General features: G+C 52.6%; 10 protein-coding genes across 10 annotated transcripts; 7 read left to right on the forward strand and 3 right to left on the reverse strand.

Moving 5' to 3' along the window:
* Positions 1 to 18: 18 nt before the first annotated feature.
* Positions 19 to 1,581, forward strand: BX661DRAFT_180889 (branched-chain alpha-ketoacid dehydrogenase kinase). The gene is given in 2 exon segments (XM_051535568.1): positions 19 to 1,217; positions 1,230 to 1,581. 2 exon segments carry the CDS (start codon positions 172 to 174, stop codon positions 1,447 to 1,449), a joined length of 1,266 nt encoding a protein of 421 aa, XP_051392443.1. The 5' UTR covers positions 19 to 171; the 3' UTR covers positions 1,450 to 1,581.
* Positions 1,582 to 2,025: 444 nt separating this feature from the next.
* BX661DRAFT_170349 (Tp53rk protein-like protein) lies at positions 2,026 to 2,667 on the forward strand (the record flags this gene model as incomplete). Its single annotated transcript, XM_051533609.1, has 1 exon — positions 2,026 to 2,667. One exon carries the CDS (start codon positions 2,026 to 2,028, stop codon positions 2,665 to 2,667), a length of 642 nt encoding a protein of 213 aa, XP_051392444.1.
* Positions 2,668 to 2,779: 112 nt separating this feature from the next.
* Positions 2,780 to 5,330, forward strand: BX661DRAFT_204752 (uncharacterized protein). The gene has a single exon (XM_051538572.1). It carries the CDS (start codon positions 2,928 to 2,930, stop codon positions 5,292 to 5,294), a length of 2,367 nt encoding a protein of 788 aa, XP_051392445.1. The 5' UTR covers positions 2,780 to 2,927; the 3' UTR covers positions 5,295 to 5,330.
* Positions 5,331 to 6,531, reverse strand: BX661DRAFT_180893 (phosphoribosyltransferase-like protein). Its single transcript, XM_051535569.1, has one exon. The coding sequence runs from the start codon at positions 6,456 to 6,458 to the stop codon at positions 5,361 to 5,363; it is 1,098 nt and encodes a 365-aa protein (XP_051392446.1). The 5' UTR covers positions 6,459 to 6,531; the 3' UTR covers positions 5,331 to 5,360.
* A 409-nt stretch (positions 6,532 to 6,940) lies between these two features.
* BX661DRAFT_170352 (mitochondrial ribosomal protein subunit L20-domain-containing protein) lies at positions 6,941 to 7,348 on the forward strand (the record flags this gene model as incomplete). Its single annotated transcript, XM_051533610.1, has 1 exon — positions 6,941 to 7,348. The coding sequence occupies one exon, from the start codon at positions 6,941 to 6,943 to the stop codon at positions 7,346 to 7,348; it is 408 nt and encodes a 135-aa protein (XP_051392447.1).
* A 2,744-nt stretch (positions 7,349 to 10,092) lies between these two features.
* On the forward strand, positions 10,093 to 13,930 carry BX661DRAFT_142359 (Glutamate/Leucine/Phenylalanine/Valine dehydrogenase-domain-containing protein; the record flags this gene model as incomplete). Its single annotated transcript, XM_051532939.1, has 3 exons — positions 10,093 to 10,466; positions 11,146 to 11,589; positions 11,662 to 13,930. The coding sequence occupies 3 exons, from the start codon at positions 10,093 to 10,095 to the stop codon at positions 13,928 to 13,930; spliced, it is 3,087 nt and encodes a 1,028-aa protein (XP_051392448.1).
* A 101-nt stretch (positions 13,931 to 14,031) lies between these two features.
* Positions 14,032 to 14,412, reverse strand: BX661DRAFT_170354 (uncharacterized protein; the record flags this gene model as incomplete). Its single annotated transcript, XM_051533611.1, has 1 exon — positions 14,032 to 14,412. The coding sequence occupies one exon, from the start codon at positions 14,410 to 14,412 to the stop codon at positions 14,032 to 14,034; it is 381 nt and encodes a 126-aa protein (XP_051392449.1).
* A 1,063-nt stretch (positions 14,413 to 15,475) lies between these two features.
* BX661DRAFT_193604 (armadillo-type protein) lies at positions 15,476 to 18,463 on the forward strand (the record flags this gene model as incomplete). Its single annotated transcript, XM_051537794.1, has 4 exons — positions 15,476 to 15,583; positions 15,745 to 15,801; positions 15,957 to 18,047; positions 18,140 to 18,463. 4 exons carry the CDS (start codon positions 15,476 to 15,478, stop codon positions 18,461 to 18,463), a joined length of 2,580 nt encoding a protein of 859 aa, XP_051392450.1.
* Positions 18,464 to 18,897: 434 nt separating this feature from the next.
* On the forward strand, positions 18,898 to 20,991 carry BX661DRAFT_134128 (uncharacterized protein; the record flags this gene model as incomplete). Its single annotated transcript, XM_051532634.1, has 2 exons — positions 18,898 to 20,826; positions 20,890 to 20,991. Coding segments are annotated over 2 exons (2,031 nt in total), but the record flags the coding sequence as incomplete, so codon positions are not given.
* Positions 20,992 to 21,561: 570 nt separating this feature from the next.
* On the reverse strand, positions 21,562 to 22,935 carry BX661DRAFT_170357 (uncharacterized protein; the record flags this gene model as incomplete). Its single annotated transcript, XM_051533612.1, has 4 exons — positions 21,562 to 21,589; positions 21,662 to 21,854; positions 21,920 to 22,594; positions 22,848 to 22,935. The coding sequence occupies 4 exons, from the start codon at positions 22,933 to 22,935 to the stop codon at positions 21,562 to 21,564; spliced, it is 984 nt and encodes a 327-aa protein (XP_051392452.1).
* Positions 22,936 to 25,151: the final 2,216 nt, after the last annotated feature.

Below are 25,151 nucleotides of genomic sequence, written 5' to 3' on the forward strand. Positions count from 1 at the left end.
CATTCCAATTCACTCCAATTCACTCCAATTCACTCCAATTCACTTCAGCCCAGTTCACTCCAATTCACTTCAGCCCAGTTCAATTCAGCCTAGCTCAATCCAGCCCAGTTCAATTCAGCCTAGCTCAATCCAGCCCAGTTCATTTCATTTCAGCCCAGTTCAATTCACCACATGCTCGGCGCGCCCTCCCGCCCCCTGCGCCGCGCCTTCTCCGCCTACACCACGTCCGCGCCCGCGTCCTCCCTCAAGTCGCACTACGACGAGACGCTGGTCTACAAGTATGCGTCGCAGAAAATCAACCCCGTCAGCATCGGCCAGCTGCTCAAGCACCGGCGGCTGCCGCTGTCGCGCGCCAACATCCTGGACTCCGCCGCGTACACCCAGGCCGAGCTGCCAGTGCGGCTGGCCAAGCGCGTCATCTCGTTCCACAACCTGCCGTTCATCGTCGGCACCAACCCACACATTGCGCGCGTCTACGCCCAGTACTACGAGGCCTTTGACCGCCTGCACGCCTTTGCGCCCATTGCCGACCCAGACGCCGAGTGGGAGTTTACGCGTGCGCTGGAGCGCCAGACCCATGTGCTGGCCGACGTTATCCCGACCATCGCGCAGGGCTTCCTCGAGTGCAAGCAGTATATGGCGCGCGAGGCCCGCACGGCCTTCATCAGCGACCTGATCCGCTCGCGCATCGGCCTGCGCGTCATCGGCGAGCACCACGTCGCATTATCATATCAGTTCCGCGCCGACCACGAGCTGCAGAAGAAAAGGAAGCCCACAGACAATAAGAACGACGACGACGACGACGACGACGACCGTCACTGGGTCGGCGCCATCCATACGCGCCTGCTGCCTGCGCGCATGATGGACCAGTGTGCGCGCATGGTGCAGAACATGTGCGACATCCACTACGGCACTGCCCCGGCCTTTGTCATCGACGGCGACACCCACGAGGCCTTCAGCTACATTCCGTCGCACTTTGAGTACATCACGTGCGAGCTGCTTAAGAACGCCTTCCGCGCCACCGTCGACTTTTCCGCACAGACCCAGCGCTCGGCCCACCCGCCCATCCAGATTACAATCACAAAGGGCGCCGGATACATTGGCGTGCGCATCCGCGACCAAGGCGGGGGAATATCAAAGGACAACCTGCGCAATATCTTTGAGTACTCGTGGTCATCCATGCAGTCTGCCGACGACGAGGACTCGTCCTCATCCTCGTCCTCGTCCTCGTCCTCGTCCTCTTCTGTCATGTCTATGCAGGCAAATATTGCCCTGCAGCAGGGCGTTGGCGGCCCCATTGCTGGACTTGGCTTTGGTCTGCCCATGGCGCGCCTCTATGCGACCTACTTTGGTGGATCACTCGATATTGTTTCCATGGAGAGGTTCGGCTGCGACGTCTTCCTCAAGCTGCGCAGCATCGAGGGAAGCGCAGTGGACAAGAAGATCTGACAAAATTATTTGACCTACCTGTACATCCTTTTTAAATATATGTAGCCTTCTGAAATTAGTGGACTGCGCACGTGCATAACAATCAGAGTAATGATGAAAATTTCTTATTCCAACTTATTTATATGCCAAGCACGTATAGATCATTCATTCATTAATTATATCATTTTGTAACATATGAAACAAGTAAAAAGACACAAATTAAAGTTGATGATCAAGTCTGATTGTCTACCTTGCCCACCATGGGCTCTTCTATTGCAGAACCTTGGTACATGCCCCTATAACGAAAAATTATTCTAGGGGCAGCATGGTTGAGAGATATCCAGGCCTGGGTCTAATTGCCCGGCTGATGGGCGCGGTGAGCCCGCAACAACGGGTGCTGACAAGCTCCCATTTCTTCGCAATTCATCCGATTGAGCATGCAGTATTTTTTTGATGCCGCTTTGCGATCGACCAAACTTGAAAGAGGAAGAAGAAAAAAATTCATATTAACATTGCTTCTCTCTTCTCTCTTCATTTTCATTTTCATTTTCACCTTCTCATTATACTCTCACACATAGTCTCCTTTATTTAGAAACTATGGCAGAACAGGTGCTTATTCGCCAGGGCGCTGAGGCCCGGGTGTACAAGACCGAGCTATCCGGCAGAGCAGTTATCGCCAAGCAGCGCTTTTCAAAAAAGTACCGCCACCCTGACTTGGACCGCAAGCTGACTCGCGGGCGTCTCAACCAGGAGGCACGGAGTCTCAAGCGGTGCTTGGAGCACAATATCCGTGTGCCCGAGATCATCCGCGTGGACAAGGACACAGCGACGCTGTACATGGAGTACGTCGCAGGCCCGACTCTCAAGGAGTGGATATTTGACAATAGCAATGAGCAAGAGGAGAGGCAGTTGATGACGGTTGTTGGAATGATTCTGTTCAAGATGCACTCCAACAACATTATCCACGGCGACTTGACGACCTCTAATATTATCATTGACGACCAGGGCGAGATGGTGCTTATTGACTTTGGGTTGAGCCAGATTTCTGTCAGTGCTGAGGACAAGGCAGTTGATCTGTATGTCCTTGAGCGTGCCTTCATCAGCACCCACCCCAACTCGGAGCGACTCTTTGCGTCGGTGCTAGAGGCATATGGCGCTGAGGACTCTGCGGCCGAGCCGATCTTGAGGCGGTTGGAGGACGTGCGTCAGCGCGGTCGCAAGCGCGACATGTCGGGATGAATGGAGAGGAACTGCATTTAAATGCCAAGGCTGGCTTTTTTTTTGGTGCGGGGGACTACGATCAGATCACACCACATTTCAGTGCTATTATTGCTCCCCCACTCCTGATCCTGTCAATGGGTGCCACACAAAAAAATTAGGTGTGGTTTTTCTTGCCCAACAATTTGAACGCTTCCATTTGCTTGTCTTTTCTTCTTCCATTTTTTTTATTCAATTTTTTAGAACTCGCTTTATACTCGCTAACGATTCAGTTTGTAACCATGGCAAGCAGTGGAAACACAAACATTCCCTCAGTCGACGCGGCAAGCAGCACATTTATGGTGCAGTACAGCCAGTTCGAGGCCGCGCACAAGCAGCAGCTCGAGTCCCTGGGCCTGCCCAAGCACCTGTGGCAGGTGCTGTACAATAAGCTTGCTGCCGAGAAATTCGACATTGGCCAGCATGTGATCTTTGGCGATGACAACGCGCGCACCAACACTGAGGCCAGCGAGGGCAGAACCGGTAGTTTGACCGACCATACGCTCGTCCTGGGCCAGGGAAACCTGGACGCATTGAGCGACGTGTTTTTGATCGACCACGCGTGGACGACCACCATCGACCAAGCGATCAGTGAGCTTGAGACTGTTCCCGGCCTGTTGGATCGCATGGAGGCCCTGACGGGCGTGTTTGAGCCCCAGGAGAAGGTTCTCGCTATGCCCAACACGGAGTCGTTTGACTCTGCGATGGAGGTCAACGTACCCGTTGTGGTGTCGCAGACTGGCGTCAGCGAAGAGAAGGCCCGGGAGCTACTGAAAAAGACCGGAGGTGACATTATTGAGGCCATCATTGCTGGAAACGAAAAGCCTGGAGAAGCCAACAGTGGGCAGCAGTCGATCCAGGACCAGATCAAAAGACAGCTTGGCGGTGGCGACGATGATGATGACGACGAAGGCGCAAGCAAGCCCACTGAATGGAGAACGCGCAAGTACAACTGCTCGCAGTACATGCTCGATCCCAGCAGCGGCAAGCTTGACGGCATTGACATCCGAGTTCCCGTGGGCCCCTCTGTCTCTGCCAGCGATATCAAATGCACGTTTGCGCCACGCCACCTCAAGGTCACCGTTGGCGGCAACGAGGTACTTGGCGGTGACCTGCACGCCGCTACTTCTGTCGATGAGGCTACGTGGACCGTTGAAGGCGGCATGCTCGTCGTGTCTCTGGTGAAGGAGGCCGCCGGGTACTGGCCCGAGGCCCTTGTGGGCGAGACGCACATCAACCCATTTGTGCACAGGAAGCACCTGCTGCGCGTGTTCAGCGATCTATGGCATTACTTCCAGGGATATGATTTTCTTGCTCAAAATGCAGACCAGTCGATTGTCAAGCGCACCAACTGGTACATCCAGGACGAGGTCGGTCTGTCGATCAGCCACAGCAGCGACCCGAACGTCCGCTGCCTCCCACTCCTTTACCTTGACCCGCACGGCCAGATGACACCGTTCAGCATCATGTGGCCGATCAAGACGATCCAGGAGAGCGAGGCCCTTACGCGCGACTACTGCCCCCCGTGGCTCAAGGACGCCAACCAGCGCCAGGGATACCTGCAGGCTATTTTCCCAGAGCCCACGCAGTTTGCGCTTGACGCGTTCGAGCGCATGCGCGAGAGCTTGGTGGAGACCGCCAAGAACGCAGTCAGAGCCAACCTTGCCAGCCTCCCGGTTCCCAAGCACCAGATCAAGAATGTGTTTGTGCAGGGCGCCTCGCCAGACGCTGAGAAGGCCATCAAGGAAGCCGGCCTGGTGCTGGTGGAGAGTGCGGATGACGCTGACGTTGTTTTTGATGACGTCCCCCACAGCAGCAAGCAGAGCAACCAGCACCCGCTGAACAGCGTCTTCTTCTCGACCGAAAACACAATCATAGCCTTCCAGGGTATTATCGGCATGCAGAGCTGGCTGCGCCCTGGGTACCACTTGAAGAGCCAGATCTGCGAGTTTATCGGCGCGGCGCTGATGGACGGCAACAGCTGGTGGCTGCTGACCAACGACCAGGCCATTCCAAACGTGCGCTCGCAAAAGATCATCACCAACAACTGGGCCACGGCCGTGCGCCACGTCGACGTCGGCTACACGTCCGCCCTGAGGTGCACCCCGTCGGCGATCTCTGCTGACCAGCTCCACGCGGCCGAAAAGATTGTGCTGCTGACTCCCGACAACGGCCTGTACGTGTGGGCGAAAAACACTTGGCTCTATGCGACCCCCATCCAGCAGCGCGACAACAAGCCCGAGCCGTACCAAATCGAGGCTGAAGAATCGGAGATTTCAGAGTCCGCATTTGCGCACTACCTTGACACGAAGCTCGGGCCGGGCACATTTGGCCAGTTTGGCCAGGAGATGGAGGACATCATCGCCGACATTATCCGTATGATGTTGAGCATTGATTCGAGCGACGGCTGCAACTTTGGTGTCTTTAGCTTCCGCTTTGCGTTCACAGCGAGCGAAGACACTGGAGCGCTCAAGCCGTGCGTGCAGCAGATCACACCCGTGTCTGTGGGCGAGAGGCTGGCCCTGGACAAGGCTTTTGTCCCGGCCATCGCCGCTGTGCTCGCCGGAAACCCAGATGCCGGGCTCTGGCGGCAGATCAAGCCAGAGTAGGCGCAATAGAAAATTTTAAAAACAAAAAGCTCGTGTGATTTAGATAAAAATAAAAGTATATAGCTACTATGCCTGCTCATCGTGGACAAAAAGCTGGCTCACAGACTCGCCGTAGAACGTGCGTCTGATGATCTCGCCGAGCATCGGTGCAATGTCGATGGTCTTGAGCTTGGGGCACTTGTTCCTGAACTCCTCCTGCGGGACAGTGTTTGTGCAGGCGACGGCCGTCACTGGAGACCTGTTGATAATCTCCAAAGCAGGGCCCGAGAATACTCCATGCACGGCAATTGCGTAGATCTCAGTTGCGCCATGGCGCTTGAGAATCTCCGACGCCAGGCCGATGGTGCTTCCGCTGTCAATCATGTCGTCGAGGATGATGGTCGGGCGGCCCTGCACCTCGCCAACAAGCCCCATGCTCTCCTTGGTGTTTGCCAAATCCTCCTTGTGGATGAGCGCAAAGTCCAGATTAAGCTTGTTGCAGATCGACGTCGCGCGCTTTGCGCCGCCGGCGTCCGGAGACACAACCACAGCCTGCCGCCAGTTGGGGATTTCGCTGCGGATCCACTGGATGATGCACGGCTCGGCGTAGATCAGGTCGACCGGGATCTGGAAAAAGCCCTGGTACTGCGGGTCGTGCAGGTCCATTGCAATGAGGTGGTCGGCGCCCGCAGCCTGCAGCAGGTTGGCGACCAGCGTGCCGGCGCGAGCGCACCACTGACGGTATCCGCTCTCGCCCATGCTCATGCCCATGAAGCTCTGGGCAAACGAGCCCTGGGGCAATGATGGGCTGGACCCGCTGTGCTGCGTCAGCGAGTTCATAATCTCAGAGCCAATCTGGTGCTGTGGAAGGCGCTTCCTCTGCGACTTCTCTGACTGCCGTGAGTAGGGGAACAGCGGGGTGACCACCGTGATGCGCTTGGCGCTACCCATGCGGCACGCCTGAATGAGAATAAACAGCTCAATGACGTTGTCATTGACGCGCCCACAGCCGCTCTGGATGATATATACATGCTTCTCACGCACCGACGACTTGATTTCGACATTGGTCTCCTGATTCGAAAACTTGCCCAGCGTGCACGATGACAGCTCCACGCCGAGGCACTCGCTGATCTTCTTGGCCAGCTGCGGGTGCGATGAGCCGTTCAGCAGAACAATGTTTTTCATTTTACAGTGTTGAGAATTTCAAAATTGAGGATTGGAAGGACACGAACAACCAAAAGGCTATTTTTAAATATAAAAAAACTGATCAAGCTCTTCTCCCACGCCATTTTTTTGCAGCTGTCTGATGTAAATTTTTGTGACAATCTGCTGAAATCTCAGCGAACGAAAGTTGCACGTGCTAACCATCTTTTTTTTTGGCTAGCAATTTTTGATCTGTGAATTAGAGTAAATCGAGGCGGATCAAAGGCGTGCATTTTTCACACCCAAGTAAGATAATGGAAATGCGCACTGCTAAAAAAAACCCCTCAGGCTTTTTCAATTTCTCAATTTCTCAATCGCAACTTTATTATTTTCCCACTCTTTAATAATCGGTTCCAGCCTCAAAAATTTGCATATTGCCTGGCATCGAGACAATGAGCAACACCCTTTCCCTATTTACCCGTGTTCTCCGGACAAGCAGCGCGTGCCTGCAACAGACAGCAGCAATGAGCTCGGCAGCAGCCAGAAAGTCGCTGGGAACCAACGTGCACTACACAGAAAAGCTCGATGACGGCAGCATCTTTGTGTCGCGCGTCCCCAAGACGATGCCAGAGATCAGCCTGGCGGACCTCCCTCCGCCCGTGCGCGAGTACAAGCCGGCGACAAGGAAGCCATTGACAGACGAGCTGAAGCATGCGATGTTCAAGCTGCGCAACGAGGATCCGGCGCACTGGACTGTGTCAAAGCTGGCGAAGAAGTTTGAGGTCCCCGCGCAGGTCGTGCTGATGCTTGCCCCGGCCCCCAAGTCGAGGAGGGAGGCTATCCAGCGCCAGGCTGACAAGGAGTGGGAGAAGATGGGCTACAAGAAGCGCTTGATCAGACTCAACCGGTTGCGTCGCCGCCTGATGTGGTAGATTTACGGGCTTGGCATTTGGCATAGCTTCAGAACCAGACTTTTAAATAAAGTATACAAACTTGGTGTTCCATTCACATTGTCTCTTTTAGAGCCACTTTCCAGAGACACAGCCGAACACAGCAAAATGAGGTGGTTCTTTGAACTGACTCAAGCAGATCAGCCAATCAACTGATCTGATCACGACACATGTCTTGATCAAACATAAGCGCAATCCGCCTTTGTGCACTCCATGCTCCCAGATCATACTCGCACAAAATGGGAGGAGTAGCACAATGCGGCAACTCGGCACGTGAGCCTTCTCTGGGCTGGGTTTCCAATACGGGGTATGTGTTTTTCCCTTGCTTTGCAACTTTGTCCGATATTCTCGTCGAAAGATGTTTCTACGTGAGCTGCAGATGCGCTAGAAGTAGCCTTTTTATAAAAAAAGATCCAGCTGCGCATTGTTTGCAATGACCATTAAGAGCAAAAGCAAGAGCCTCAGGCAAGAATTTTTACTAGGCTATTGCCAGGCCGCTGTGGCTCTAAACAACCTGTTGCATTTGCTATCAGCATTTCTCAATTACTGTCTAGATGACAGCGAAAGTGTAAATTGGAGGGTGAAACAACATAAAAACGATTGTACTGTATATTGTTTTATTTCTTGTACATAGTGTGAATACTTTTTTGAATCATTGTGTTTATTTATTGCACGAACGACCAAATGCAATAGTGGCAGCACTCGTTAAATTATAAAACGCCTTTGCCATTGCGTTGGTGATAATTATTTGTTATTGCAAAATTCTCAAACAAAATGACGCCAGAAATGTACGGAATGCGCTTTATTAATATTCCTCAAATAGGACAGACAGTAAAGCGGTGCAAACAATTTCCACGTCGAGTATTTGGAATTACAAAAAACACGAATAAAGACATTTGGTTGGCAGCGGCATTGGCGCAAATATCCTTGAAAAGAAATTGCGTTGGACCACCCGTGGGAAAGAAGGGGCTCGTGCGCGCGCCGCTGCCAGCTGCCGAGTTGCGCGCCAGTTCTCAGCTGACGGCTAGAGATTAATGTGACACCTTCTTTTGGACATGCACCAACCCCTCCCTCTCCTTGTTTCTAGGAAATGCGCATAATGTACTGGGAAATTTTAGCGCAAACGTGTGAGCACAGGCCATTGCAACTTCCACAAACCAAGTTCCTTGTTTGTGATTGCTTTTCTCCGCGCAGAAAGGCATTTTGGGGAGGCAGAGCGCCGAGAAGAACGAAGGCGCAAAGAAAGGCAGATGTTGCAAATTTTACACACCCAAATGAGGCAATCCAAGCAGCGAATTTGCATAGACATTAAACCTTGTATTTCACCTTTGCCGCTTGCTGCCTATGCTGCCAACATCAAAACAAAGACCCAACAAACTTTTACCGCCACTTTCGCACGCAAAAAGCGCTTCCAAATGGCCATGGCACGTGCGTGGAAGTATGAGTGCCCAATGGAATTGCGAAAAATGCATGGGCCAGCTGCCAGCTGCCAGCGCTCCCATTTCCGCACACCCCTTTGTGCAGCTCCCGGCGGCAGATGCCCAAATTAAGCCCGCAATCGCGCTTTTAAATTGCTTTATTGATGCGAAAAATGCAGCGCACCGACCACCTTTTCTCCGCCCATCGCGTCAACATGTGGCAAAGTGATTAGTTGTGACAGCCAGCAACAGCAACAGCAACAGCAACAGCAGCAGCGAACAAACGACTCAGCACTGCTCGCGGATTGCAACTACTGACCAACTCAGCCCATTGTTCTACTGCGTTTGCGCTCGACACAAAGGCTGCCCGTGCTGCGTCTGTATACTTTTATTGCCTATTTTTTGGCTCGGTGAACGAAGACATTTGCGAATTGCGCTGAGCGGACTGAGGGCCGCCATTTTCCGCTGCCTCCTGGAAGAGCAGGAAATTTTGCTCAAACGCAGCGATTGCTTTTTCGGACTAGGTGGCGGGTGGATCTGCAGATATCATGTTTGACAGTGCACACCGACAAGGCAAGAGCAAATGAGCAGTGATCCACAATGGCCAGGCATCCTGCATTCTATTTGCTTCTGTTTGGTGCTCTGTGCACAGACCAGCAGATTGGCGGCTGGCATGTTTTATTTTCTCAGGGAACTCGAAACAAATTCAGCTTTTCCCCGCGCCAGTTGATGTTTTTGCTTAGGCAAATGCTAATTTAGTTTGAAAGGCTGCATCCAAAAAAAGAATTTCTCCGACTACATACCCCCCTCCCTTCTCTGGCGGGTTGATCTACCCACCCCCCTTATTTTATTTTTGAATTTCTGAATGCACTTCCACTCACAATTCTCAATTCACCTGCCAGAGCCACACCAGCAGCAGCAGAGCTATTGGCCAGCACTGCTTGAGGCCAGGGTTTGCTTCCCAGGTGGTGGTAAAACATTTATTTTTATTTTTCATTCTCAGCAACGCTGGCTGGCATCATACAGGCCAGTTACCACAAGGCCGCCGCCCCTCTTCCCCCTGTTTACTTTTCTTTGCCGACATCTTGCCTTGTCTGTGTGCGAGCGGGTTTTCTGATGTTGCCATTGCTTTTGCCATTGCTGCTGCGAACGACAAATAAATATGTAAATTGTATAAAAAAGGCACCTCTCCGGCCCATCCTCCAACTTTTCAAAGCATACCTTGTTTATACGCAAACAACCATTACTACCACCACATTTATTTTTAATTTTATACTTCTATCACACATACCCATATCACAGCTAGCCATGACCACCTCTGAATTTTCGGCTGCCATTAACCACAGCGGCTACACCGACAATGTGTACTCGGGCAAGCAAGAGCACCGCGTCCAGGTCTGCGGCATCCTTGAGAAAGAGGGCGAGATTCCCAGCCACGCCATTGAGGGCGAGGTTGCCTGGTTCTACGACGTCCTGGGCCTCGATGATATGTACTTCATGCGTGAGGAGCCTAGCACTGTCGCCGAGCACATCACGGCGATATACGGCTCCGAGCTGTCCAGCAACAAGATGGGCAAATCGATCAGCGTCTCCCTCGCTACCCGCCACGAGAACAGCGCCATGTTCATTCACAATTCGACACCCGGCATTTCCAAGACTGACGGCGACAATTTCGAAAAGATGTAAGTTTCTATATTCATTTATTTCTCGCATCCGCCGGGTACTTTTATTTTTTACCCACAATCTGCCTTGCTTGCCATGGTTTGCAAAGCGCAAATATCAAATGCACACGCACACTATAAATCGTTGCTATCGTTGCAGATCAAACCGCGCGACACGCAACCGCGATACTACAATATGTGGTAGTGCGCCATGCCTGAGTAGTAATATTTTTCATTGCATAATATCCGTTGGCAACAAAAACATGCACGCGATACATTTATTACATTGTTCCGGCTGCGTGGGGGAAGTAAGATTTAGAAAAAACAACTTGCTGATTTGGGCGATTGGCTACGATGCGTCAGAGATTTCGCATTTCACGCTTCTGCATAATCACATTTTGCTTATCGGCTGCCATCAAGTACCATGCTTTGTCATTAATAATCCGCAAGTGACGGTTTATCAGCCTCATATGCAGTAGCAGTTTTCTTATTTAGCATTTGATCTTGTTATCTCTCTGCCCATCGCCGCAGCACTTCAGGGCTGCCCTCAATGCTTGGGGAGCGATGGTGGCGGCAGTTGCCTGTATGTGTCTCTCGCCCCATTTTGTCCGATCCCAACTATCACTCCACATACACACAGTATTCTTGCTTATCACTAACCATGATCACCATCATAAAATTTACTCAATCTTTTTTGTAGGATTGACACCGAGTACCTGGATATCAGCGTGGCCGAGAAGGCATACCGCGTTGAGTCATACCGCTCGCGTGGCAAGGTCTCCAAGAGCCTCGACGCGTCGCTGCGTACGTACTTTGTCAACGCCTGCGAGTTCGTCAACCCCGACCCACAGGGCGACGCCGTCAACGACATCAACCAAGTGTCTGACCGCACCTTTTTGGCCAAGGCCACGCCCAGTGTGCTCGATCTGTACGGCAGCGTGGTCTCCAAGGTTCTCACCCGCACCGGTCCGGTCATCGTCTCGGACGAGCTGCCCAGCGGCGAACACCGCATTGTCATCGGCTACCGCCAGCGCAGCACACAGGGCTACTTCTCAGCGCTGTCCGACCTGTACCACTACTACAGCATGTACTCGTCGCGCAAGTACGTCGAGCAGTTCTCCAACGGCGTGACTGTCATCAGCCTGTACCTCGACCTGGCCTCCCACGCCAAGCGCCTGGCTGCGAGCTCGGGCCCCAGCTCGGGCACCAACACCAGCAGCGCATCGCCCGTGCTCAGCCCCGCAACCTCGCCGACGTCAATCGAGGACAACGTCAACCAGATCAAGAAGGAAGCCAGTCTGCTGTTCTGCATCCCCAACACACCGTTCCAGAACCTGTTCAAGACCGGCGAGCTGTCCGTGCAGGAGACCGTGTATGGCTACACCGTGTGGATCTTCGCCCAGCACTTCCTCAACCGCCTGGGCAACGAGTACGCAACGCTCGTTGAGATCCTCAACCCGACTGACGCGACCGCCGTTGAGGTGCTCGCCAAGCTCAAGAAGCGCCTACGCCAGGAGACTTTCACACGCGAGCTGATACTCGACATCCTGTTGCGCCACCGCGAGCTGCTCAAGGACCTGTACGCCCACTTTGCACAGGTGCACCATATTAACACCGCGTCGCCCACCACCAGCGCCAAGCGCCTGGTCAGCGAGTTGAATAACGATCTGCACGTGTCACTGTCAGCTCAGCGGCTACAGGACACCGTGCCCCTGAGCACCGAGGACCTGCGCGTCAAGATCGCACGCGTCACGACTAACGAGCATGACGCAATGGTGATGCGCGCGCTGCTCGACTTCAACGAGAATGTGCTCAAGACCAACTTTTACCAGCCAACCAAGGTTGCGCTCTCGTTCCGCATGGACCCGAGCTTCCTGCCGGCAATCGAGTACCCTGTCAAGCCTTACGGCCTGTTCCTGGTCATCGGTAACGAGTTCCGCGGCTTCCACGTGCGCTTCCAGGATGTCGCCCGTGGCGGAATCCGCATTGTACGCTCGCGCAACGCCGAGGCGTTTTCGATCAACCAGCGCACGTTGTTTGACGAGAACTACTCGCTGGCGTCGACGCAGCACCGCAAGAACAAAGACATCCCTGAGGGCGGCTCCAAGGGCACGATCCTGCTTGGCATCGAGTCCCAGGACAAGGCGTTTATTGCCTTTGAGAAGTACGTCGACGCCATGCTCGATCTTCTGCTGGTTGGCCAGTCGCCGGGCATCAAGAACCGCCTGGTCGACCGCCTCGGCCGCGACGAGATCCTGTTCTTTGGCCCCGATGAGGGCACTGCCGGCTACATGGACTGGGCTAGCCAGCACGCTCGCAAGCGCGGCGCTCCATTCTGGAAGGCCTTCACCACAGGCAAGAGCCAGACCCTGGGCGGTATCCCCCACGACACGTACGGCATGACCACGCGCTCCGTGCACCAGTACGTCCTGGGCATCATTCGCCAGTTGAACCTCGACGAGTCTGCGTGCACCAAACTGCAGACCGGCGGCCCCGACGGCGACCTGGGCTCCAACGAGATCAAGATCAGCAACGACCGCACCACTGCCGTTGTCGACGGCAGCGGTGTGCTCTACGATCCCCACGGCATTAACCGCGAGGAGCTCACGCGCCTGGCTCTGGCGCGCCAGATGATCCAGCACTTTGACACCTCCAAACTCAGCCCCGAGGGTTTCCGCGTGCTGGTTGACGACTTCCAGGTGACTTTGCCCAACGGCACGCTCGTCCAGGATGGTCTGTCGTTCCGCAACGTTTTCCACCTTAACAAGTTGGCTGCCGCCGACTTCTTTGTCCCCTGCGGTGGCCGTCCCGAGTCCATCGACATTAACAACATCGGCTTGCTGTTTGATGCCGAGGGCACTCCTCGCTTCAAGTACGTCGTCGAGGGCGCCAACCTCTTCTTCACGCAGGATGCGCGCCTGCGCCTGGAGAAGGCCGGAGTGCACCTGTTCAAGGACGCCTCAGCCAACAAGGGCGGTGTCACTTCGTCGTCGCTCGAAGTCCTCGCCGCGCTGTCCTTCACGGACGCCGAGTTCGGCCGCCTGATGTGCAAGCAGGCCGATGGCACTCTGCCCTCCTTCTACCAGGAGTACGTCTCGGATGTGCAAAAGTTTATCGAGGCCAACGCCGCACGCGAGTTTGAGTGCCTCTGGAACGAGTCCAAGCGCACGGGTAAGCCCAAGAGCATACTCTCAGATGAGCTGTCGGTTGCCATTGTCGAGCTCCGCAAGAGCCTTGAGAGCACCGACCTGTGGAACAACATTGCCCTTCGCCGCCTCATTATGCAGGAGGCCCTGCCGGCCCGTCTGCTCAAGGAGCTTGGGCTTGACACCGTCCTCGAGCGCGTCCCCCTGAACTACCTCAAGGCTATCTTTGGTGCCTACCTCGCGTCGCACTTTGTTTACGAGTACGGCACCGACCCGAGCCAGTTTTCCTTCTTTGAGTTTATGTCAAAGCACACCACCAAGGCTGAGGCTGCCAACTGAGCGTCATTTCAATAATTTTCAGCATCAGCTTTTTCCCCTTTCAAAATATCCTCGATTAATCATTAAATACACATCTTTGTCCATTTTTAAAGTGTATATTTCTACCGCGCTTTCAAATACATGTACAAGAAGACAAACACGGCAATGGCAAATATTGTCAGGTAGAAAAATGGCCCGCACCCTTGCCGCGCCAACATGTCGTTGAAGTGCCTCATTGTGGCCTTGAGCCGCCCGCCCATGCTCTCCATGTCATCGCCCACAGTTGTCAAAAACTGGTTTTGGTCGCGTATCTCGTCGCCAATACTTATGCTCACCTCCTTAAGCATTATTATCTTGTTCTTCAGCCGCGAGTCCTTGCCGTTGGGGTCGTTCTCCTGCTCATACTGCTGGAATGGGTTGGGTGTGTTTGGATAGCCGCCGTTGCCGCCTGTGTGGTGTCGCAACCTATTGCTGTTTGCGCCATGCGCGCTGTATGCTGACATTGGAAGTGCAATTAGATGGAAAAAAGGTAGTAGAAGAGAGCGAATGCAAAATAAAATAGTTAAGAAAAAAGAAAAGGACGCGAAATTTAAATTAGCTGAAACGCTTTGCCTACACTGCCTTTTGCAGATGACGGTGCCATTGCACACAAGCACTGCACGTGATGGCCATATTGCCAGCTCCCATTGGCTGCCTTGATTGAGCGCTAGTTTATTCATCACTGTATGTGTAGGACTGAAGGCACGAGCGCATAATCGTTTAAAGCCTGAATCAGTTGTAAATATGCTGTAACAAACCCCCGAACTGCAGTGTAACCTTTACATTTTATTAAAAGGTAAAGTGAATTTCCTGCCTCTGGCAAAAAGTGTTAACAAAGTGCAATCATTTGGCAGAAACTCAGCAGCAAGCAACCGGGTGCAAAACCAAAGAGGCAACACTGCTGCAGCTACTCATCCCTGTAGGCAGCGCACGGATGTATTTATCTATATATAATGCAATTATATCTGTCAGTTGTTCGTTTGATAAAGCCTGTCCTGTATTAAACAAGTGGATCTATGGATCTATTTTCTCTAAGCGATGTGTGGACGTTTTTTTATCCAGCACACCAAATTATAGTTGCTTGCTTATCAGTCATTTTTTCTGTACTCCCATTTTCGTTACTATGTAAAACATAATCATTTCGTATATATAATTGATAATTGATAAGTTTAAGAAAGAGATAGTACCAGGGTTTAGTTGTATGCCGCACCGCTAATGCTACTCTTAACTGACTCCACTGCTAAGCTTTTCGTGATCTGCTAATCCACATCCATCTGATCAATGGTCGCATTTGTATGACTGTGTACGTAATGCATTAGCAGTACGAGAAAAGTGCAACGATGACAGGCGCCGTTATTAACCATGGCTTTTTTATTAACGACATGCTTGGTCTCTGTGCTTTTCCCGCTCTCTCGCATTTTTTATTTTAGAAGACATTATTGTTATTTTATTGTTTTCGATTTAATATCGATTTTTCTTTACATTTACTACAAATTTACCAAATCTATTGCCACCCGCTTAACTACTATGGTTGAAAAGAAGGATTCTCCCGCCGCGAGCGACGACGTGCTCAACTCGAAGACCGCCACTGAGAAAATCACCAAAAACAAGGATAAGGGTGAGAAGGATGAGCTGGTAAGATTTCGGACGACAATAAAATTTGTCGCCAACATTATAAACAACAATGCGGTATTGTGCGCCGCGACGACTATTGAGTGTGTTGAATTGAATCGCAGTACGTTGTCAGACATCCACTAACGCAAGGTTTACAATGTTCAATTTTTAATTTTATGTAGTCTGAGGAGGACCAGCAGCTTGTCAGCGAGCTCGAGATGATCGTGGAGAGGCTAAAGGTAATAATCAAAGCATTTGCACACAGTCTGCACCAAATTCAAAGCGATTCAGTGCTGCTGCTGTGCTGACAGACAATCAATGGGCTGGGATAGCTAGGACATTCTGTTCATCACACATACTTTTTGCCACTTTCTATTTTGAACTGTTGCCGTAGGAGTCGTCGGTCGACATTCATCGCTCAGCGCTTGAGAACCTAAACACCGTTATCCGGTCGACAACAGGGTCGATGACATCGGTGCCCAAGCCACTAAAGTACTTGAAGGTGCACTACGAGACACTGGGCGAGCTGTTTGACCAGTGGATGGACGAAAATAATAAAAAGGCACTGGCCAGCATTTTGTCGCTGCTGGGCATGGCGTACGACCGGGACAGCAAGCGGGACTGCTTAAGGTACAGGCTTCTGGCCGGGCTAGAGAACGATGGTATTTCCGAGTGGGGGCACGAGTACGTGCGGCATCTGGCCATGGAGGTCGGCGAGGAGTATGCCATCAAGGTCGAGGAGGACAGCGGCGAGGACACAGACTACCTGGTCAAAGTGGCCCAGGAGATTGTGCCTTTCTTCATGCAGCACAACGCGGAGGCCGACGCCGTCGATCTGCTTGAGGAGCTGGGTCAGCAGGAGCTCATCGAGAACTTTGTCACAAAGGATACGTTTGAGCGCGTGTGCCTGTACATGATTAGCTGCTCTCCGCTGCTTGCACCGCCGTCGGACCTGGGGTTCCTGAAAACGGCCCGCCGGATCTACCACAAATTCGGCAAGCCGTCGCAGAGCCTGCCGCTGTCGATCAGGCTCGGGCAGAATGACATGATTAAGGAGGACTGGGAAAGCTGCACCACGCGCCTTGAGAAGGCGCAACTTGCGTTTATCATGGCGCGCCAGCAGGTGCACATGCCCGAGCTCATTGAGGACGACGACGAAGAGCTGTTGGCGTGCATGTACAACTCGGGGTTGTCGAAGAGCTACCTCAACCTGGCCCGCGACCTCGAGCTTCTCGACCCCAAGTCGCCTGAGGATATTTACAAGTCGCACCTGGAGAACTCCAACGTTGACACAACACTGGAGTCGGCGCGGCACAACCTCGCCTCAACGTTTGTCAACGCGTTCGTCAACGCGGGCTACGGAACCGACAAGCTGATGACCACAAGCACCAGCGGGCTCGAGTGGATCTACAAGAACAAGGATCTGGGCATGCTTAGCGCCACAGCGTCGCTGGGCATGATCATGCTGTGGGACGTCGAGGTGGGTCTCAACCAGATTGACAAATTCCTCGAGTCTGAGGACAACTCAATCAAGGCGGGCTCGATTCTGGCCATTGGCATGCTCACATCGGGCGTACACGACGAGACGGACTCGGCAAAGGCGCTGCTGGCGGACTACATTACGGATGAGAGCAAGCCGGCAATTATCAGGCTGGCGGCGATTACCGGTATCGGCATGGCGTACGCGGGCACCAACCGCGAGGACATTGTCGAGCTCCTGCTGCCGATCATCAGCGACACCGACATCACCATAGATCTGTCCTCGATTGCGGCGTTGTCGGCGGGCCTGGTGTGCATCGGGTCGGGCGACATCGACGTGTCGTCGAGTATTCTGCAGGCGATGATGGAGCGCGTCGATACGGAGCTCAACCACAAGTACGCGCGGTTTATGGCTCTTGGCCTGGGCCTGCTGTACGTGGGCACGCAGGACAAATACGACACGATCCTCGAGACGCTCAAGGTCGTCACGCACCCGATCGGCCAGCAGGCATCGATCATGATGCAGGTGTGCGCTTACACGGGCACGGGCAACGTGCTGGAGGTGCAGAAGATGCTGCACATCTGCGCCGAGCACCTCGGCGACAAGGAGGACCAGCTGCCACAGGCGTTTGCAGTGCTCGGAGTGGCGCTCATTTCGATGGGCGAGACTGTCGGGTCGGAGATGTCGCTGCGCACATTTGACCACTTGATGCAATACGGCGACCCGGTTGTGCGGCGCACCGTGCCTCTGGCCATGGCCATTGTGTGCGCGTCCAACCCGCTCGTCGGCGTGCTCGACACGCTAAACAAGTACTCGCACGACAACGACAAGGCGGTGGCGACCAGCGCGGTCTTTGCAATGGGTATCGTCGGCGCCGGAACCAACAACGCGCGCCTGGCGCAGCTCTTGCGGCAGCTGGCGACATACTACCACAAGGACACTGACATCTTGTTCACTGTGCGCATTTCACAGGGTCTGCTGCACATGGGCAAGGGCACGCTGACGGTCAACCCGTACCACCACGACCGGTCGCTGCTGTCGCACACTGCACTGGCTGGCTTCTGATCCCGATCGTAGCGATGACCAACGCTGAGAAGCTGATCCTGACGGACTCGCACTTTTTGCTGTACTACCTGGTGCGCGCCATGTACCCGCGCTTCCTCATTACATTCAACGAGGAGCTCGAGGCCATCAGCACTAGCGTGCGTGTCGGCCAGGCAGTCGATGCGGTCGGCCAAGTTGGAAGGCCCAAGACTATCACTGGATTCCAGGCGCACGAGACGCCGGTGCTGCTTGGCCACGCGGAGCGCTCCGAGATAGCGACAGACAAGTACATCCCGCTGACCAATGTGCTCGAGGGCTTTGTCATCTTGAAGAAGAACCCCGAGTACGTGGAGGAGGAAGAGGAGACGAAAAAGTGAGGCCGGGTGCTCACGGTTTCCATCGAGTTGACATTTTTCATTTTTCTATTCAGTTTTCAACACACACATTTACTTATTTACATTCAAGCTTGTTTTTTGTTGCATTAGCAAGCGCGGGTTAAAGTGAGATCAGCCGCGTGCTTGTCACAAGTGGGAATTAGCAACTAATTGAAAAGGCACATGTATAGTTTAAGTGGCTGACAAGTTTGAAGCAAACATCTTTTTTTGCTGTAATTATGCTTTAATTGTGCTTTAATTGTGCTTTAATTGATACAGCGCGCTTGCATGATCCGATTGTCGTTCTTTGCGAAGTGGCGACAGAGCTCGTCCCTTTGCCGCGCACGCCCTTTTCCTTTCAGAACAGTTTTTAAAGATTTTTCTTACATAAACCCGTACTATTGTTTTTCCAAAGCAAAAAATAAATAAATACACATTTAATGTCACGAATTGTCCAGTTTGAGCCTTTCAGCTCGACAGTCGAACCCGAGTTCTGGTCAAAGCTTGGTCATCACAAGCTGCACTCGGCGCAGCTCGACACGGCACGAACAACTATCCGGGGTGAGTTTACGGGCGGACGGCGCCACGCGGTGCGGAATAACGCGGCCGGAGCAGAGGTCCAGCGGCTGGCAGTGCCCGCCCGTCTGCGCGTCAGCCAGGATGCATGGACTACAGACAGCGCCATCAGCTCGCAGTTGGGAGCCAGCGTCAGCGGGCACCTGTACAACACAAACACGATTGAAGAGTTCAAAAAGAGCGACAAGGGCGAGCTGCTCCGGGGCGTTGGCGGAGAGGTCCTCGATGCGATCCACAGCGGCCGCGCGACTGAGGAGCCGCAGCTGTTGTGGCCGTTTGTGCTGCTGTCATTTGCCGACCTAAAAAAGTACCGCTTCTACCACTGGTTCGGCTTTCCCGCAGTCACAGCCGACCCGGCGGATACGGCCGATGCGGTCACCCCCATTGCGTCGTTTGTTGGCAGCAATGCAGACATCGACTCGCTACACAAGACAAGCGAGTTTGCCAGCGCCACAGGGGCGTTTCTTGCGCGGTACAAGGCCGGGGAGCCGTGGCGCCTGTATTCTCTGGGAGAGTGGGAGCAGGCGTTTAGCAATTCCGACGGCGGTGAGACAATGCTGGCGTTCGTCGACCCGAGCAGCCATGCTACGCGACCCGGATGGCCACTGCGCAACCTGCTGGCGTGGCTGCGATACACGCACGCGGATGTCTCGAAGATGCGCGTCCTGTGCCTGCGCGACGCCGTGGCAGAGAGTATTGTTGTTGATATCAACGTGACGGCGGCAACGGAGGTGAAGGCCGACAGGCAGGTCAGCGGCTGGGAGCGCAACGAGCGCGACCGCCTGGCACCGCGCGTGGCCGACCTCTCGGCAGCAATGGACCCTGTGCTGCTGGCCGAGTCGGCACTGGACCTGAATCTGCAGCTCATGCGGTGGCGCCTGGCGCCATCTGTCGACCTGGCCAAGGTTGCCGGCACTCGCGCCCTGCTGGTGGGTTCCGGTACACTAGGAGCATACACGGCACGCGCGCTGCTTGCCTGGGGCGTGCGCACCATTACGTTTGTTGACAACGGCCGCGTGTCATTCTCCAACCCGGCGCGCCAGCCGTTGTACGACTTTGCTGACAGCCTGGACGGCGGAAAGCCAAAGGCAGCTGCGGCAGCTGAAGCCATGCGCCGTATTTTTCCCAATGTCGACGCATCCGGTGTGCAGATGAGCATCCCGATGCCCGGCCATGCTGTGGCGCCGGCTGAGATTGACTCTGTGCGTGCGGCCGTCACGCAGCTCGAGGGCCTTATTAGAGCACACGACGTCGTGTTCCTGCTGACTGACAGCCGCGAGAGCCGCTGGCTGCCGTCGCTGCTCGGCGCACTGCACAGCAAGATTGTCATCTGCGTTGCACTGGGATTTGACTCGTTTGTAGCTATGCGCCACGGCGTGCACTCTACCGAAGACGCCGCCGGCGCGCGCCTGGGTTGCTATTTCTGCAACGACGTTGTCGCACCGACAGACTCACTGACCGACCGCACGCTCGACCAGCAGTGCACCGTTACGCGCCCAGGCCTGGCGCCCATTGCCTCAGGCACTGCCGTCGAGCTGCTGACCGCCATCATTCAGCACCCGCTCGGCGCCCACGCCCCGGCGCCTGCTGCTGAAGACGACCCCGACTCTGCCTCCCAGGGCGTCTTTGGCGTGCCGCCGCACCAGATTCGCGGATACCTGCGCGCCTTCCGCCAGCACACCATTGTCGGCCAATCGTCCAATATGTGCACGGCTTGCTCGCCCAAAGTGCTGGACGCATACCGCCAGTACGGCTTTGACTTTTTGTTGCGCGCCTTCAACAACACACTGGTTGCTGAGGACGCCCCGCACTGTGCTGTCGATGTGGATGAAGATGCGGCCAATGTGCCGGAGGGATACAGCTATCTCGAGACGCTGACTGGGCTTGCTGCGCTGCACCGCCAGACGGATGACATCATGGCAGACATTATGTGGTCTGAGGACGAGGACGCAGATGCAGCCAATGATGAGGACTTTGAGGCTATTTAATTTTTATAATGCGTTGTGCAGACTGCAACTCGTCACCCATGAGAGTCATATGCACATCGCATCAGCATGTCCACTACAAGCACATATGACCATGCGATGACATGTGGAAATATGTTGGGGCACTTTATTTTTTACACTTAATTTTTTTGTTTATAAGTAATTTGTTTTTATTACACATGGCATGTTCTGCTTTTATACTCACGCGCACACATCCAATCAATAGTTGTAATTGGTGCAATGCAACCGTTTTATATTATAAAAACAGAAGTGAACAAGGAAAAATACAAAGTAAAAGGCAACTAAAGTCTCAAAGATAAAAAGACAAAAGACAAAATGAAATAAAGGTGCTGCAAAAAAATGAAAAATAGTTGGCGAGAAAATTTAATATTAGCATGTAGGGGGTGGTGGTAGTAGTAGGTAAAGAAAGCTAGAGGTGTGTATAATGTGGGTGTGTATGTGGGTTGGAGGATAAAGGAAAAATATACAGAGGACTACAACGCGCACATGCAATATAATTTGGCGCTGGCCCAAACATATTCAAGTGCAAGCGTACAGTGGGATACCACTATATTCAACAGTACGGATACTGCTCATTGAGTGGCATGTGCTCCATGGACACGAGAATAATTTGTCATACCTGTAGGGATTACCGGAGGAATACATGTTTTGCTCATAGCTCGAGTTTCTGCGCAAGTCCTCCCATTGGCAATCACAACCGTCGCCGCACATGCTCCCGTCGGCCACATAGTGGCTCTCGCTGACATTGCGCTTGCGGCCAGAACTCTGCTTATTCTGGTTGTATTTCTGTGCCTCGAACAGCTGTAACAGAACTCATCATTGCACAGCCCCCCAGACGACTTGTCTTTCTCGTAGGCCAACAACCCATCGCTATTACTTTTGCCGCTGATGCCTCCATACTCGGTAGCAGAAGCCTCCTGCGACAGCGAGCTCTTCTTGAGGATCGAAGTGCCTGGGATATAAGTTTTGACTGGCGCCAATGTCGAGTTGGGCACGGGCATATTTTGGTACTCGGTAATGGGGTCGGCAAACGTCACTCTTTTCCCTGGCTTCTTTGTGGATTTTGCAATCGTACTTGCAAGTGCGCCCGCCACAGGCAGAGACAAGAGCGTGTATGCTTTCGAAACGGCTGCCATGCTAGGTGACAGACTATGATGGTGGTTGTGTCCAGTTGATTGCAAATTACCCTGACTGGGGCTCCGCTTGTGCGAAATCGTCTGGTAATTGTCATAGTTCTGATGAATAGAGAATTCCTGGCCTTGTTGTTGCTGCTGCTGCCCCTGGTACTGGTACTGGTATTGGTTTGAGCTGCGCTTGTTGCTTGGCTGCGTGCTTTGACTCTGGGGTTTTCTCTGTGCAGCATACTGTTTGGGGCGCGAGGTGGGGTAATGTGTATTGCCATTATTCATGTAGTCAGGCGGCGGAGAATCGTTGTAGTATGGATACGGTGTGCTGCCTGGATTCCCGTAGTCATATTTGGTCACTTTAGCCTGGGGTTGAGTCTTGGGCTGAGTCTGGGGCTGAAATTGGGCTGGGTCAAGGGCAACATGCGCTGTTGATAAAGTTAGTGACAGTACTCATCGGGAAGCTCAAGTGATGGCGGCGTTTTGTTGCTGCTTGCTGCTGAGACAACGGTGTTGGCGGTATCAGTGGTTTGCTGTAGTGCTGCTGGCCCTGCTGCTTCTGCAATGGGTGCTGTGAAACATTGTTATTGTTTTGTAAATAATAAGTGCTGAATCCTTCCTCACACCGATGGTAGCTATATTGGGCAACTTGCTTGTGCATTTGCCTCCTGTGTATTATACTTTCCGCTATTATCTTTGCTGTAGCTGCCATCATAATGTTTTGCCACTGGCAATGGAATGGCTGCTGCAGAGGCCCCAGGTTTGGCATGCTTATGTGTTATAGTTATAAGAGTGCTGCCGGTCGGCTTTCAAATGGAAAGCACTGGCAGGGACAGACTGTATGTTGTGTGAAGGTTTGTACATTGTCGGCGTGACATAGACACAGACTAATGAGTGTTTGTGTAGTTTGGGAAAGAGAAAACGATGATGGTGGGTGTATTTTTAATTTTCCCTGTTATTATTATGTTGGGCCCTCCAACAATATGCAAACTTTCTGCTTCTGACTGTTAACAAAACAGCTCGGACAAACAGGCGGAGGTAATAAAGGAGACGTTGTATATATTAATAATTAATAATATGAACAGTCCCTGTAAATATCAAAAATGAAAATGCTATAAAAATATTTGAATAATTGGTGGTGTGTATGTGTAAAAAATTATTTATTAACAAGAAATTGTGGTTTATCGTTAGGAAAAAAAGCGGGAACAGCCAAGATTGAGCAGGGAATGGTTATTTTATAATTTAATGTAAAGTGATAAATAAATTGGATATAATTATGCTTTACATTCTCCTATTTTTCAATAGTATCTTCTCACGTTTTGTTCATTCTTTTTTTTTTGTTACAAAGGTGATAAGGCAAAGTGATGTTGCCAACAATTTGTACCAGCAAAAAAAAAAGAAAGCGTAAAAAGGACGCTTTCTTACACGGGGTTTATACAATGTAAGCGCATTGTACACATTTTTTTCCCTAGTGGGATGGTAAAAGGGAGGAAAGCAGTGCCAAATTGTAGACAGATGCGGCATCTTGGCACAACAAACTAATTCATTTTGCTTAATACAAACATGTAGAAAATGAAAATTCAGCGAGACTTGGAACGAGAGAAATAAGCGTAAAAGGGCGCGCCGCTCCAAGCATTAGGAAACGTGCGCACAAAAACAAGGCAATATAAGCCAATGACAATAAATTCCCGAAGCATGCACATAATAACAAGGCAAATGTGAGCGCTTACTTGAGGGAGCAGATGCGGAAGGGGTAGCAAAAAGTCTCCATTGTGACTTTGTTGTTTTTCTATCATGTTTTCCATTTTTCTTTTTATACGTCTAAAATGGCAGGTTGTGCGAGTATTTGCCACAAAATACGCCCACGTTTTGTATCTGTGCGAATACGACTGGACACTCGTTCAATTTTTGCTGTGTGTGAAGTTGAAGTCTCCAGCTGAGGCGGGACATTAATTCTCGCCTCCTGGCTTGTAAAGCGCAAGTCTTTCCGTTCGCTTGAACGTCAGTATCTGCGGAGTATTGGGGGCAGAGGCAATAAAGAGCAATGCGGAAAAGTTGCGTTTGTCACATTGTGAGAATGGTGACTGGCAGGATCACGCCAGTTGAATGAACATTCGGCAATTCAGGTCGACTACTTAGTATTAATTTGTCCACTTTTCAGCCCCATGTACGCCTGTATAGAAATAAAGAGCGAACATAAATGTAATTGTGTGATATGTGCATTTTTGAAGAAAATTTAACTGGAAAAATGAGTGAATGGCTGGAACACAGCAAGAGACAGAATAAGGTGTACAATTAAGCCACGTTTTCAATTCATGATTTGAGCTGCAGACTAGACTAGGAATTTGAGCAAAGCAAAGAAGTCAATGCTGGCTTAGTAGCCACCCCTGCCGCGACCCCTGCCGCCAAAGCCTCCACGACCACCGCTTCCACCGCGGCCGCCGAAGCCGCCGCCGCCGCGACCAAAGCCTCCACGACCACGACCTCCACCGCGGCCGCCACCGCGACCGCCGTAGCTGCTGCTGATCGAGCGACCGGTGACAACGTCGTTGTCCTCGAACTCGGGCAGGGCTTGGCAGGTCTCCAGACGCATGCCGTTGCGCTGGGCTTCCACTCCATGCCCTTGACAACAATGACGGTGCCGGCGTTCTCATCGGCAGCGTCGACTCGGCGTTCCTCAATCAGGTGGCTCATAATGTCAAAGACAACCGACGTGCGACCAGCGCCAATGCGGAAGGAGTTCATGTCCTTGTCCTCGAGGCCGGGGGTGTGGCGGACCATGGCGCCGCGCACATAACCCCAAGTGTTGACAGGCTCGTCCGTATGCATGATCATCGTCACACGGTCGGCTTCGCCGGTCATCAAGCTGCGGCACGGGATGCCCTGGCTGTAGCCCGAGATGTGGGCCAGCGCAGCGGACAGCGCGCGCACAGCGTTGCCTCCAAAGGCGCTGTCGGCCAGCTCGGTGGCCGTGGCCATAAACAG

This window comes from Kickxella alabastrina, assembly GCF_025024165.1.
Source record: "Kickxella alabastrina strain RSA 675 chromosome Unknown BX661scaffold_8, whole genome shotgun sequence".
Taxonomy (NCBI): domain Eukaryota; kingdom Fungi; phylum Kickxellomycota; class Kickxellomycetes; order Kickxellales; family Kickxellaceae; genus Kickxella; species Kickxella alabastrina.